At 36.8% G+C, this 16,460-nt stretch overlaps 1 protein-coding gene across 1 annotated transcript in view; it reads right to left on the bottom strand.

Moving 5' to 3' along the window:
- The window catches only part of TMEFF2 (transmembrane protein with EGF like and two follistatin like domains 2), a 245,232-nt gene that overhangs the window by 96,258 nt on the left and 132,514 nt on the right, over positions 1-16,460 (bottom strand). Inside the window, exon 5 of the mRNA XM_012436626.3 lies at positions 14,197-14,293. Within this exon, the coding sequence (XP_012292049.1) occupies positions 14,197-14,293 (97 nt within the window). The remainder of the gene's footprint in view (positions 1-14,196; positions 14,294-16,460) is intronic.

Genomic DNA, 16,460 nt, shown 5'->3' with positions numbered 1-16,460 from the left:
TGCCTGTACTGAACTCAAGTCCCAGCGGGCACCTAAAAGTGAGATAGGAAGTGTGATCCATGGAGAGTTGTCCTACATTCCAAAAGAACTACCTGAGTTCCTAACTTAAACCGACAAAAATCCCAAAAGCATTTAGGAATGGACACTAAAGGTGTGGGATAATGGTGAAAAGAACATGAAGTTATAAATCAGGCTGAATTTATTGATATGAGCTCAGTCTGCAGATATTTAATACTGCACTTAATAATGCAGCTTGGGGGACTGGAAAGAGCTCTAGTAGTTTGGTTGCTTGGTTGACTGAAACATGGACCAAAAGGTGGTCCACAGTGAGTGAATGAGAAATGCTAGGCATGCCTCAGTTTAACACAGAGAAAGATGTTTAAAGGCTTGGAGAGACTGGAATGTTAGAGTTGATTTGTCATTTAAGACATACTCACACACTGTAATGGTCCAGAAGTTGTACTTTCTACCTATATTGTTAGAAACAGAATTGTGAGGAGAGCCACAGCATCCTTGAAGAGCTCTAGGACCACTCTTCTCTGCAGACCAGAACTTAAATGGGATTAGCAGTAACTGAATTAGGAAATCTAAATGCAATTGGAGTAATTGGGTCACAGGGTGGCAGGGGCCAAGTGGCAGCACTTGACTGGCAAAAGCAAGGTCAAAAGCAGCAATCAGAATAGTCAGATTCATGGAGACCTATGGTACTGGCTAGTGTTCCTAGCTAGTGTTTTAGGATTATGGTGTTTCTAAAAGTGAAAAATAGAAAGCCTACTAAATCTTACTTGATTTATACAAGCAGAAAAGTTCTTAGTTAAACAAATGTCTAATCTACATCATAAAAACAGAGAGTCATGGTCTCTTAATCAATTTTCAGACTAGAGTCAGTTTATGGACACAGAACCCCTTGCATAAAGGGGAGGTCAAGTCCCCTTGAGAAAAGGCCCTGGTACAGTCTCCCAAAATGTATACTGTTAATCTTTCTCCAAGCCATCCGCAAAAGGACCTTCAGCTGTTTGCCAGAATAACTGTGCATTGGAAATCAGACCTTTCATGGACTAATGGCCCTGAACTAACACTAATTACAAAAGCCCCAAAACATCACTGTGGTCCACAGTTAGAGTACAGGCTTATGGAGGTCAGGTGATCAGTGGAGTTTTAGCTCAGTTCCATCTCACGGTGGATCCAGTGGGTCTGTGAACCCAGCCCATGTTTCTTTCCTCATATCTGGAATGTGTATTGCTTAAGCAAATTAATATATCCCCTGGTACCTGGTATGCAGCTATTGATCTAGCAAATGCCTTTTCTCCATACCACTCAATAAGAACAACTACGATCAGTTTGCTTTTAGCTGGCAAGGGCAGCAATATAGCTTCACTGTTCTAGATCAGGAGTAAGTTAATTCTCTACCACTATGTCATAATTTAGTTTGCTATCTTTATCACCTTTCCCTTCCAAAAGATATCACACTGATCTATTACACTGATGACATTATGCTGATTGGACCTAGTGAGCAAGAAGTAGTAACTACTTTGGTAAGACATTTACATGTCAGAGAGTGGAAAATAAATCTGACAAAGATTCAAGAAAATTCAGTAAAATTCCTAGAGGTCAGTATGTGGAGCATGTGAGATAGCCCTTCTAAGGTAAAGGATGAGTTGATGCATCTGCCTCACCTTCAACCATAAATGAGGAACAATGCCTAGTGGGCCTCTTTGGATTTTGGAGACACCGTATTCCTTATCTGAGTATGTTACTCTGGTCCATTTACTGAGTATCCTAAAAGCTGCTAGTTTCAAATGGGGGCCAAAAAAAGAAGACACTCTGCAACAGGTCTAGGTTGCTGTACAAGCTGCTCTGTCGCTTGGGCCTTATGATCCAGTAGATCCAATGGTGCTTGAAGTGTCAGTGGTAGACAGGGATGCTGTCTGAGCCTTTGATGGGCTCCTCTTGGTGAATCACAGTGTGGATCCTTAGGATTTTGGAACAAAGCCCTAATATTTTCTGTGGATAACTACTCCCCTTTTGAGAAACAGTTCTTAGCTTGCTACTGGGCCCTAGTAGAGACTTAATCCTTAACCATGCACTATTAAGTTACTATTTGACCTGAGCTTCCCATCATGAACTGAGTGTTGTCTTACCTGCAAAGCCATGAAGTTGGGCATGCACAGCAGCACTCTATCATCAAATGGAAGTGCTTTGTGTGAGGTTAGGTCAAATCAGGCCCTTGGCACAAGTGTTACATGAAAAGAAGAGGCCTAAATGTCATAATGACACCCAATTCTATTACAGGAACTTCTTTCTCCCACCTGCTTCTGTGGCCTCATGGGGAGCTCCTTATGATCAGTTATAGAGGAAAGGAAGAATCAGGCCTGATTTACAGAAGATTCTGCATAATATACAGCTACCACCTGAAAGTGGGCAGCTGCAGCACTACAGACCCTCTCTAGGACATTCCTCAAGGACAATGGTGAAGAAAAATCCTTCCAGTGGGCAGAACTTCAAGCAGTACACGTAATTGTTCACTTTGCCTAGGAGAAAAGGCAAGACGTTTGACTGTACACTGATTCATGGACTGTGGCCAATGCTTTGCTGGATGGTCAGGGACTTGGAAGGAACATGATTGAAAAGTTGCTGAAAAGGAAATTTGAGGAAGAAGTATGTGAATAGATATCTCTCAATGGGTGAAAAACCACGAAGATATTTGGGTCCGATGTAAGTATTCACAAAAGGGTAACCTCAGCAGAGGAAGACTGTAATAATAAAGTGGATAGAATGACCCATTCTGTAGCTACCACCCAGCTTCTTTCTCCAGCCAACCCTGTCATTCATTGCTGAATAGGCTCATGAACCAGTGGCCATTATGGCAAAAAAAAGGGGGGGTTATGCATGGGCTCAGCAACATGGACTTTTACTCACCAAGACCAACCTGGTTACAGCCACCACTGAGTTCCTAATCTGCTAGAAGCAGAAACCAGCACTGAGTCCCTGATATGTCACAATTCTTATGGTGGCCAGCCAGCTCCCTGGTGGCAGGTTGATTATATTGGATTGCTTCCATCATGGAAGGGACAGTAGTTTGTCCTTACTGAAGTAGGTGCTTACACTGGATACATATTTTTCTTCCTGCACACAATGCTTCTCCCAAAACTACCATCCATGGACTTACAGAATGCCTTATCCACCGTCTTGGTATTCCACACAGCATTGCTTCTGACTAAGAAACTCACTTCACCGCAAAAGAAATATGGCAATGCGTACATGAGCATGGAATTCCCTGGCCTTACCATGTTTCCTGCTATCCTATAGCCACTGGCTTGATAGAATGATGGAATGGTTTTTTGAAATCACAGTTGTAATCCTAGCACTTTGGGAGGCTGAGGCGGGTGGATCACCTGAGGTCAGGAGTTAGAGACCGGCCTGACCAATATGGTGAAACTCTGTCTCTACTAAAAATACAAAAATTAGCTGGGCATGGTGGCATGTACCTATAGTCCCAGCTACTTGGGAGGCTGAGACAGGAGAATTGCTTGAACCTGGGAGGCAGAGGTTGCAGTGAGCTGAGATCACAGTACTGCACTCCAGCCTGGGTGACAGAGCGAGACATTCTCTCAAAAAAAAAAAAAAAAAAAAAGAAATCACAGTTGTAAATCAACTAGGTGACAATATGTTCTAGGATTGGGGCAAGGTTCTCCAGAAGGCTGTATGTGCTCTGAACCAGCATTTAATATGTGGTGCTTTCTCCCATAGCCAGAATTCAGTGGTTCAGAAATCAAGGGGTAGAAGTGGAACTGTAACCTTCCACTATTATCTCTAGTGATTCACTAGAAAAAAATTTGCTTCCTATTCCTTTGTTTCTCTGGAGAGCCCTGATTGATATACCAATATACTGATCAATGCAGGGCTTCTTCTTTTTCTTTTCTTTCTTACCCCCAAGTCTGACCATCCATTGTAGCTATAATACAAGCAGTTCTGTTATATTTTCTTTTTCCAAAAATCAACATACTTTCTAGGGAAGAAAAATAATATTCAATTAAAATTAAGGTGGCTACTGCAATAAAATATATAATTTTTATTTTTCATCATTATTGATAACTTGATGTTATATTTGAATGCCCTAAAGTTCCAAATTTATGCAGACACATTTTTTTTTTAAGACGGAGTCTGACTGTCACCCAGGCTGGGGTGCAGTGACGCAATCTCAGCTCACTGAAACCTCTGCCTCCCAGGTTCAAGCAATTCTCCTGCCTCAGTCTCCCGAGTAGCTGGGACTACAGCTGGAATGCAGTGGCATGATCTCAGCTCACTGCGACCTCTGCCTCCCAGGTTCAAGTGATTCTCTTGCCTCAGCCTCCCAAGTAGGGGACTACAGGCGCATGCCGCCACATTCGGCTAATTTTTTGTATTATAGTAGTGTCAGGGTTTCACCGTGTTGCCCAGGCTGGTCACAAACTCCTGAGTTCAGGCAATCTGCCCATCTCAGCCTCCCAAAGTGCTGGGATCATAGGCGGGAGTCACTGTGCCTGTCCTGCAGATACCTATGTTTATTACAGAAATACATCACTAATTTTTGCTAATGTGAAGCTAATATTTTATTTTATTTCTTATTTTTGCCTTTTTCCAAACTGTTGTGCACTTCTTCCAGATAAACATCTCCTAATATCTGCTTATTATAAGCCCTTATGGCTAGTTAGAACCTACCATTACTTTTATTACCATGGATAATATAATTTTGATTGTAGAAAGCTCATTTCAGGATGAGCTCAGAGAATACAGTGAACTACTATATCAAAGACTTTGAAAGGCTGCAATAAATAAAAAAGAGCTGTGGTAAACAATCTTCAGAAGATCATCTGTCTCAAATGCATTGTCCTGATTTCTCATGTTCCATTCACAGCTTAGTGATAAAAGGATGAATGGACCCACTGGTGATTAATTTTACTTTATATTAGGGGGGCTAGAAAATCAGATATTCGTTTTCATTATTTATTGGCTTTTTTCTCTAATAAGCATTTAGACTTTTAGCAGTATAGATTTTTTGATTAGGTGTTGCATATAATTTTACAATTTGTTCTATCACTTGTTAGATATTATATACACTGTTTGTAGGGAAATGTGTCTGGAACAGACTGATGTGCGCTGCTGAAGATGGTTCACTGATTTGTAGTTTAGATGAGCCAACACATACAATATATTGCTATTTGGAAGTAAACCACAGAAGACCAGCAACAGTTTCTACCCGATTTAATACACCTTTGGGAGGACAGTTTGTCAGAAAACAATGCTTATGCCTCAGAAAGCTATTTATTATGAACACTCAGGATACAAACAATGGAAATGTTTTCAGTTCACATACTGTCTAGTCTCTTGGAGTTAAACAAGAAAAATGTTTAACACAGTCTTAAAGAGGATATAGGCTTTGGTAATTTTTTAGATCACAAATGTTAAGTCAGTACCCTCCCATGAATTATTTTTTTAGAAGTGATGAAATTTTTGAAAGAATAGTCAGAACTTGGGACACAGAAATTGCATTCTAATATAAATACATTATTCTTAAATTTGCTTAGCATTCCTAACAATCACCAAATAACTCACCCTCAAGATTAACTAACAATTTTCAAGATAAGTGGTTTTGTTAACATGTAAAATATGATTAGATTCTCAACACACACACACACACACACACACACACACACACACACGGAAAATGCTATCTCCAAATTTTGCAACGATTATCTTAGAGAGGGATGACATTTTCCTAAAGTTTTTATATTTCTATTTTTTTAAAAAAATCACTATGATGGAATGTATTTATATTTAAAAAAATGTAAAATCCATTTTAATATAACCATAAAAATATATGCTATATTGGGAAATAAGAGGCTTCACATCATATTTTAAGTGCTAAATTAAAATATATAGCAGGGCATTGCTACTATGAGACTCAAACTCACTGTCATATTTATTTTTGTATAATTTGGTGACTCTCCTCTCCTTTTCAATTTCTCATCTCCAAGAATTTCTAGTCTTACCACAGAAAGAGACAATTGTAATAAGTTTTGATCCAAAGTCAGGATTGCCGTTGCCACTGCAAAATAGGCAAATTGAATTGAAGCAGCTAAAAAACCCCAGGTTTAGGTGAAGGTATGTCTCTTCTATGGTACGTTTCTTAAGGCTAGTAACTTTCTCATCTGATTGGACGCATGCATAACCATGATAAGGATATGCTTCATACATAATAACTCAATATCCCTGTGAAAAACAAACAGATGAAAACTACACAGTCTTGAAGGGAACTACAAAGGAATATATTTTATATACCGAGTGAAAAAGAACTCAAGGGATCATCCACAATGTTGGTGTGTTAGTGGTGAATTTCATCCCAAATGGCCACTTAAAATCTTTGTTTTCTCATTAAAACATGTAAAATTGTAAAATTCTATCCTGAATATGTAAGATAGATACATTTAGCCTGTGTGTGTGTGTCTATACACACAATATACACTTACATACACACATAATTTGTAAGGGAAGACCTTGAGTGGTAATTGGAGCATGGGGTCAGTCTGGCTGGCACAAATGGTGGCTCTCCCACTTACTGTTTGACTTCGTGAAGTTTGATTAACCTCTCTGTGCCTCAGTTTTCTGTTTTGTAACATGAGAATTACTAGTATATTAAATTCATAAGACTGTGGTGAGGGCTAAATAGCTCCATAAATCTAGACATTTAGGATGGTGTCTGACATGCTTTGGAAAGGTCTGTCACACTTTGATAACTACAATGAAATTCCTATTATCATCTATTATTATCTCTGAGACTGGGATGTTACACAGGGACATCGGAACATGGAGCAGGTATTCCCTGATTCCTATCACTGACTCAGAATATGCTAGAAACAGACATGAAAACTCAAGAAGAAATGAGAGTGAGTTTAATGAGCAAGCACCAAAAGTTAGGCAACCTACCACTAACTGGGTGTGGCCTACAACAAGACTGAAAAAGCAAGCAAAGACTCTAAAAGCAAGAAAAAGAGAAAAACTGTTAAATTAGTGGTCAAAACACAGTCTATACTTTGGAGTTTTGTTTCCTTTGTTCTGTTGCCATGCAGTATTTTATGATTTTGATATAAAATAGAGGTTACGTGATTTAAACTGCATGGCCTAAATAAATATTGTAAAAACAAATAAAACACACTGAAGTTCAGAATTCTTTATTCTCATATTTCTTGGTACTCTACACCAGATCTGGGTTTGTAGCTGTCATACCCTAATTAAGTTTCATTAATCACTGTGATAGCTAGTACAGTTGAGGCAATGGATACAGAGAAAAATTTAAAAGATTCTCTGGAATTTATGTGAAAATCCATTAAAAAATTAGCCTAGCATTACAGAAGATCCAAAGTTTTAAAGACTATGGTTTATTTTCAATTTTCAATTTTTTTTTAAGTTTTTACTTTCATAAAGCGTAACTCTCCTTTTTCTGGAGGGGTGGTTAGTTGTTGTTGGTGGTTGTTATTATTTGACTGTCGCATATTAGAAGTATCATTATTATGCATTTGTCTTCCTGAGTAACATTTGAAGCCTTTAACTTCAGTTTGCAGATTGGGTTACACTGTATAAAATTTAGAAAAATATGAGCTTTTTTTTTTCTTGATCAAGATAGGTGAAGAAATACAGAAAAGATGTAAATAAAGCAAAGCCCAACTTTCAGATTTGGACACACCTTTGCTGAAAACTATCAACATTTTCCCCTTGAAAGTGTGGGAGTGAAAAGATGTGTGCATCCCCAAGTCAGGAGCTGTATATTTCTCTCTCCAAAAAAATTTTTGGGCAAATAGAATCATTAAAGGAAAGAGAGGTATCTACTCTTCACTTCCCACTCATTGACATAAACAGAAAATGCTATTGCAGTTTTCAGAGGTGACAGCTTCTGTCTTCAAGGTGGGGATAAGAGGTAAATGGAGGGAGGTCATAACTCAACTCCAGGAATCTTGAAACTAAAAATGTTTTCTCAAAAAGGCATGTATAGATTCAACAAAACCTTAGATTTTTAGATAATAGATCTCTATTATCTTTTTCTATTTTTTTTTTTCATCGTCTCCATGAGTAAACTCGTATTAGAAATGAGACCTAATGTTGGTTACCAGAGTTACAGTTCTCAGGCCAGAGAGCAAAGGAAATTAATAAAAGGGAAACACCCTAGGGGGAAACTGATTGAACTCTTAAGTGGCTAAAATTTTGTGACTAATCACCATCCTCTTTAAATATATCATATCCATGTCTGATCTTTTTACTTAGTAGAAAAACAATACTAAGACTGCAATTTCCATTTTCAACACAATATTTTTGTTCAATTGTCAACCAGGAGTAGTTTTAAATAAAACCACTTTCTGTATTTTCCTCAGAGGTGTCTTAATTTTCCTTATCAGACTCACAACCCAAAGGTACTAAAGTCAGCAAGACCTACTATCTAATTTACTTATACCTATGATGAAATCTAATGCCAAACATCATCCATGGCCATTGCCCCAACTTCAAATATTCATGAGCCTCCACAGTCCAAAATGCATTAAATGTGGGCAGGTTGCCAGCAACACACAGTCTTCCTAGTGATAAGGAGCCTTCTCAGAGCAAAGGAGCAAGGTGTTAAAGACTTCAAACTAAACTCTCTTTGTAAGAGACACCCAGAAAAGAAATGCCAAATCCCATTCCCTGTTTCAGTTATGAGACATCAATGAAACAGAGAAAATGATAGACATTCATTCGTTCTTCTTTGGAACTCATTTTATTGCAACAACTTTGCCTCTTTCCTTTCTTACCATTGCACTCAAACACTTAGGATATTATACACTAAAACTAGAAGACATTATTAATGTTTTCAAAGACAAAATGTATGACTACTAAGGAGTTAATAGCATTTAAGCCAATACGATATTGCTAATGGAGCCTGAGTGGCATGTAGAGAATACTACAAAAGCAAAGTTAAAACAGGAATAAAGAGCTATAAAGAATACATATAAAGCAAATACACCTAATAATTTATATATATATACATATACATATACATATATATTTTATAAACCTAATAATTTAAGTTGTCCCTTTATGTCATTTGTCATCTGGCTGCATTTGCTCTTACACCTGTGCACCTGTACTCTCTTCTTGGAAATATTAGGCATGCAGCCAATTTCATACCCAGCCATTCCTATGGTCAGACCCAGCTTTCAATGCTTTTTAATGTATATATATATATCAAATCAAGTATCAACCCCAGGGCACTGAACTACTTCTGACTGACAGAACCAACAGAAAGTTCCAGGCTAATTACTTCTAAGGAATAGTTCCCAGTGAAAAGAGTTTCCACTGACCTACTTTAGACTTACTGAGATAATTTATCAGGTAAGATAATTAAGGGAATATAAAGCTGTTTCTAAAGTGAACCCAGTAACAGAAATATTTGCTGAAATCATAAGTTGGTATTCCCAGTGCTACCAGATGGGGATTTATTACTTTGCAATGAGTCAATTTTATATTTGACTTATTTATAAGCCATTCTTCTTATTTATAAATTATATTTGGCTGGGTGTTTTTGTGAGTCTCTTTTATGTATAAATGTATTAGTTTTGACTGTTTTCCGTCTAGACATAAAGAGAAACAATCTTTTAAGCCCTTTCTTCTTCTTTTACCCTCTTCCCCATAAACAGGCACACACATCCCTTCACACAGGTGTTTCAGTGACTTTTGAAGTCCACCCTAAATAAAAGATACCTCTATTATGAGAATGGATGTACTGGCATGTGAACAACTTATCCTGTTGAATTTTAACCCTCTTTTGGAAGCTTAATCCTTTCCTACATTTAAGTTAATATCTGTAACTGAAAAAATATTTTGTAGCAATGGTTTTCCTTTCCTATTGAGAAAACCAAAAACTTTTCTGATTTTTTTTATAGCCTTGATGTTCCCCATATAAGAAAAATGCAAGAGAAAAACCTTGAAATGACATCATAGAACATAAACTAGGGTCTTATATTAGATTACGAGCCATCTGTTTTCTCAAAATAAAAGCATTAACATGTTGTGTCATTAGTATCATAGTTTGTCAATGCCATCTAATTATTATTTTTCTCCTCTTATTTTATTTTCCTTCTCCTTCCCATGTTTATTAATTTTTTTATTCCCATCTCCAGTGTGACTTTCTCCTTAACTCAAAAACTCATCTAACTATGAAAACATGATCAGCTAACAGTGTATTGACTTTTTTATTCTAGTGAAGATTTGTCTTCATCTTGAAAGTACTTGAGAATGTTGGAATAACTAGATTTAACCCTGTGGCAAAATGTAAAATATTAACTTAGGCCAGGGTTAAAGAAAGATCAGGAATTAATTTTTCACCTTTGTCTTAGTATTGTGGAATACAGTAAGAACATTTTTTCACATCAGTAGTTATTCACATCTTGTTATTACTTCATAATGCAGAATTGAGGAAATCTGTATACATAAAATTATAGTTTAGTTGGCGTTAAAAGAAAAAAGTAAAACACTAAGTTGTACTCTTTGTTGCCACACAGCATATGTAGTATTTTATGTTTGAGAGAACCTGGCTGTGATGTCATCCAAAATCAATAGTGTATCAACGCTTCCTGGATTTAGTGAAGGTTCTGTTGCCTAGTACTACAGTCAGATCACTCCACTATTGCTTCCTATCTCACTTTACAGCCTCGTTCATTCTATGCCTAGTTAATTTCACTCATTGCTTTATTCCTATGTCCTTCAGCTGTTTCCAATCTGCCCTTCATGGCCATAACTAAATACAAGAGTTTAACATAGGTACGTTAATATACAAAGTATGTAAATGAAAATCAGTGCACTTATTTCAGCACAATTCCTTATTGCTTACATTGAACATTATTTTATTTAAAAGCTAACAACTATCATCCTTGCCTTGGAAGTCTAATGATCTTCTTGGCTCCCTGCCCTTACAGCCCTCTAATCTTCACAGCCATGGCCACTTAGCCCCCATCTGGAGGTTCAGGCTTATTTTGCATTTTGGAGCTAAGCTTGTCCCTATGCTGGGGGCATTACAAGATATCCTAGCCAAGAGCTAACTGATTTAGCATTCAGTTAGCTTTGCTGCCGGTTTCATTCTGACCTTGTAATTTATTTCTCAGATGTAGGGTACGTTTCTCTGAGCCACTTGTAACCAAGGCTTGGTTTTGTATGCCATTCCAATATCTATTCAGGCTTTTCTGCTTCAGTTCTTGATGAGCTTTTCTGATTGACACCAGTTTCTCCATGATTAAAGTTCTGCCTTGTCTTCTTCTTGTCCCATTTGTAACTGAATTTATTTTCTGAATTACAGTTGCCATGGCTGGGCCCTATAGACAATTGCTAAGCCTTTCTTGTGCCACTAGACTTGCCCATCTCTTCATACTGCCTCCATAACATGGATCCGAACTTTTGCAAGAATACTAGGATTAATCTTGCTCGCTTAGATGTTTTCCCACTTTCAGCTGCAAACATCTGCCTAGACCAGCTCTAACCTTGCAGACCTTAGAGATTCACTGCAAATATGCTGCCTTCAATCTGGTCATCTCATCATCTAGACATGACAGCAATGACATATTGTTTCAATTGCATTTTGGCTGAATTGTTATGCTAACAAGCTTTAGTTATTTTCACCTACTATCTTCATCTTGATCCTGCCACTTTAATACTTTAAAACTCAATTTCCTCTTTGTAAAGTAAAATAATAATGGAATCTACCTCCTCTGGCTATTTGCAGATAACTGAGAGAAAAAGTATACAAATGGATAAAGCCCACTGTAAGCAACGTGTAATTTTTAGCTGCTCTTAAAAGCTCATGTCTTAAATATCTGTATTTGGAAAGTAGAGCAATAGTACTTAAAGAATGATCATCAAAAAGACAAGGAACTAGAAAAATTAAAATTCTTAAAAATAGAGACTCATGTAAATTGTTTTAAAGTGAAATAATTGATAATTAATAGCTTAAAAATGATGCTGAACTACAGATGCAGTCACCAACAAACGTTAGAAAGAAAATATTTTAAGGATATATTTCCTATTTGTGTGTCTTAATCTTATGACTACAGAAGAGCCCTAAAACGTTTAGGAAGGAGAAAGATCCTTTGCATTAGTCATTTATTTTAGAATAGTATTTCCATAATCATCCTGGGAGTTGTAGAAAAGTAAAATTTTAAGTCTTGCTTCTCTGAAATTCTGATTCATTAATTTCGGGGCAGAACTAAATAACTGGTATGTTTTCAGAAATTCCCAAAGTACTTCTGGAAATCTCTCAGTTTTGGAAACCACATATTCATCAGCCATTAAGATGCCTAGGATGTTTTACAGAAACATACATTTGTTTACCTCAAGATGGTCAAACCAGTGCATAGACTTTCTCACTTGGCTCCCAGCTGCCCATTGGCCATAGGTGTTTGACAGGTATGAAAACTCTACTGATGTCTGCTTTTAGTAATAGATGTTTATTTCACTTGGCTATTCAAAGGCAGTGTTTAGCTGTAAGTACGTAGTTTACCCTAAGAACCACCGTTTGTTCAGATAGAATTTTCACTTAAAAAAACATTTTAAGTGCAGACTGTTTTTCTATTGTTAGATAATCTTGTCTTAATTTTTATTTTCTTCATTTTCCTTAGAGGAACTTTCCCTTCTACTCACAAAAGTTTGATTAAGATGACGGTTAACTGATCTAGGCAAGCACAGTCTGCATATTGAAGAAAATAGAAAGCAGCCAGATGTTTTCCTGAGAGGGGTGAGGTATATGTAAAAAAGAAAAAGAGAGAAATAATAATAATAAGATGAAGACAAAGGAGAAGAAAAAGAGGAGGAGAAGGAGGAAGACAGGGAGGAAAAGGAGGAGGAAGAAAAGAAGAGGAAGAAGTGGAAGAGGAGTAGGGGAGGAGCAGAAGAAAGAAGAGGAGAGGAATGAAAAAGAGGCTGCTTCTTTTCACTATCATGACACAAAGAACTCCCTCAGAAGTCTGAGTTATTCACTTTTCATGTGCTTAGGGTGGAACCAATACAGTAAAAGGCTAAAGTGTTGGCACCCATTCAAAATAATAAGTACTATTCATTATTTGATGAACATATCTTTAAAAGAGTAGCTACTCCATCATCTTAGAAGTCAGATTAGCAACTGGAATGATCTGAATATTGGTGTCCCCCTCCCCAGATTCATACGCTGAAATCCTAACCCCCAAGATGATAGTACTGGGAGGTAGGACCTTTGGGAGGTGATTAGTTTATGGGGCTGGAGACTCATGAATGGGATTAGTGCCCTTATTAAAACAGTCTCTAGAGACCTTCCTTGCCCTTTTGCCATGTGAAGCCTCAGTGAGAAGAAGCCTATTTTAAGAGAAAGTGAGCTTTTATCAGACACTAAATCTGCCTTGATCTTGAACTTCTCAGCCTTCAGAATGGTGAGAAATACATTTCTTTTGTTTATAAGCCACCCAGTTTATGGTATTTTTATAGAAACCCAAACTGACTAAGTCTGATCATCTATTGCTTTCTGATGATGGCTTTTAAAAATTTTGAGATAGGGTCTCACTCTGTGGCCCAGGCTAGAACACAATGGCATGATCACAGCTCACTGTAGCCTCAACTTCCTATGCTCAAGTGATGCTCCCATCTCAGCCTCCTGAGTAGCTGGGACTACAGGCTAGTGTGACCATATCCAGCTAATTTAGATTTTTTTTGGTAGAGATGTGGGTCTTGCTTTGTGCCCAGGACAGTCTCAAACTCCTGGCCTCAAGTGATCCTCTTGTCTCGGCTTTCCGAAATGCTGGAGTACAGGCTTACTGGGAGTACAGGCTTGAGCCATCATACTCAGCCTTGATGATACTTCTTGAAAGATATTCTAGTAAATAAGACTTTTCCCTCCCTCTATATCCTAACGCTGACAGTTTTAGGGGGCTTCAATGATATTTAGTGTACGTTATCAAGTAATGCCATGGATAGCTGCATGGCTGGCCCACCTCTTAATCCAGTTCCAGAAATTCCTTGCTGTTATTATAGCCCTCATTTTTTTTTCACTTGGGAACTGAATAAGAAAATAAAAATGCAGACAATGTCTTCTGTTGCAGAACAGTTGATGGCATTAAAAAGAAATTAATCACTGTCATTATTTTGTCTAAAAGAATAAAAACAGCATATTACCAGACGTCCTCGGCATCTTCATCACATTCTGCACCAAACTGGCAAATATCACAGGTGGATGTCTCCTTCTGACTAGTTTCTCCAGAGCCTTCATGGACTGCAGAACAGAAAAAAAGTAAAAGGAATTCAGATAAGTGTGCATTATATCTACAACTCTAGGACAATTCTTTATTAAAGCTGCTACTTTCCCAATGGACCTGTCTACTATTGGAGCTTCATAAGAATGTCATAATATGCCACTCTCTTCTTCCTCCATCTCACGGACAGCTCTAACAATAATATGTCTCCCACCGATATGCAGTGAACACGTCTGCATTTTGCAAGCAAAATAAAGCAAACATGTGGGTTTACTGGATTTATCAAAATTTTAGCCAATAAATAGATGATATACAAGTTATTTAGTTAAAAGGGATTCAAACTGTCACCTCTCTGGGGAAAAGGTCTACTGTTTATTTTACTGAAATATATTTAGCATTTTTTATTTCCAAATTTTGGACTTTTTCATTCAAAAAAAGTTTTCATGTATAATTTCTAAAAATTTAGATGAGCATCCCTGATTTATTAGAGATGCTAACATTTTCCCCCAAACTGTTAAGTGCTTACAAGAAAAAATATATTGATTATAAGTTTTTAGAAAATAGCTTTTAGTTGTTTTTTACTGCCATTTATTGAATCCACATAAATATTGCATAGAGCTAATCACAATGATTCCTTTTAAGAGGGTTATGAACACATTTTATTTAAAAAAATACATTGAGTCACTGATGATGATGATGATTGATATCATCATTCTTTTTTCCTTCTATATTACAAGTACAAAAATAGGCAATATATCACCTAAAGGTAGGCTTTTAAAATCAGGATACAATAGTGTAAATTGAAAAAAAAGTTCTAGTATTTTGAGTGCTAGGAATGAGCAACACTTTCAAGGTGAATTACCTGTTGACCCAGTTAAACAAATATACTTGAAACAAAAAGTAGCTTCATTTTAAAATGAAAAATTGGAACCAACTAACTACTGCATAGATAATATAATTCCATACACAGATCATACACTTAAAAACAGATTCCCTTTAAATCAAGGGAATCTTTAGGAAGTGCACTTCTGCAAACTATAACATATTTTCAACAGAAAAAAAAAGAAACATAAGCAATTAAGCTCAGCATTTGTTCCTGTCTTTATGAACATTTTTTAACAATTTATTAACATGCACCTTGAACTTGTCAAATCCAATCTTATTTTGTTTTAATATGGTGTTTTCTCATCATTTCTTCTTTATTAACAAGAGTTTTTAATATTTATAAAATCAAAGATCTTTAGTTTTCTTTAGTCTACTGCTGTGCAGATGAGTAATTTGATTTACTCAAAAAAGGACAAGAAGACACATTTAGGAGAGTTCTCTGTTTTATAACTCTTCTAAGAAAGGTAGAGGGATTTATGTTTTCTAAAACATTTTTCCCCGTGCTTGATAGTCTATATTTTAAAACAGTATGAATGAAACAGGTCAGTTTCAATTGCAAAAGTATTGATAGTATAGTTTTCAATTTAGATGTCTTAAAAAAAAAAAAAGCATCCTCCCCAAAAAGAAGAAGGAATTTTAGACTCTGATAGAATAGACAGCACTTATCTTATTATCTACTCTATTACTTTAATATAGGCAAGACCATTAGAGTGGACCATGGGGATAAGAGGGAAGCTGGGGCCTCGTCTCAGGGGAGACCGAACAGCTGAGGTCGGTCTCTTTATTACTTTCTTATTATTAATGCAACACAGAAGCTGCTAATGGGAGAAAGCCTTTTAGTGTTAGCAAGATTAGCAACTTCCAGACTAAAACTTCCCATTACTCAGGAAAGATAGGAACACAATGGCAAGGACCTTAATGAACAGTGATAGCCACTTGAGATCTTTGGTAAGGGATCGACTGGAGGTCATCCAGGGATAAATTTTGCTATCTCAGCAGGACTAATAATAATATTTCTACCAGAAGTCACGCTACATGGTAAAATGAACACGTTTGGAAATTCTCCGATAAGGAGAAGTAAATTCAAAAGAAGCAGTAGCAATCCCCCATCAATAAGTATTGTGTGACTAAAGTGCCTTTCTATGAAGTCATCCACAAAGAAAAATAAAATAAAAACTTTCCATATTACTGGAAGCATAGGTTTGCACCTTTGTATAATAGTAAATAAACAAACAAACAACTAACTCAGTGTGCAATTTTCACTTAACTTTGTATACAGTGGTTTTTAAATAGGGTCTGGTT

This window comes from Aotus nancymaae, unplaced genomic scaffold (assembly GCF_030222135.1).
Source record: "Aotus nancymaae isolate 86718 unplaced genomic scaffold, 86718_ANA_hifiasm-v0.15.2.pri h1tg000008l, whole genome shotgun sequence".
NCBI lineage: Eukaryota > Metazoa > Chordata > Mammalia > Primates > Aotidae > Aotus > Aotus nancymaae.
The sequence above is the reverse complement of the archived record's forward strand: the minus strand, read 5'-3'. Positions and strand labels throughout refer to the sequence as shown.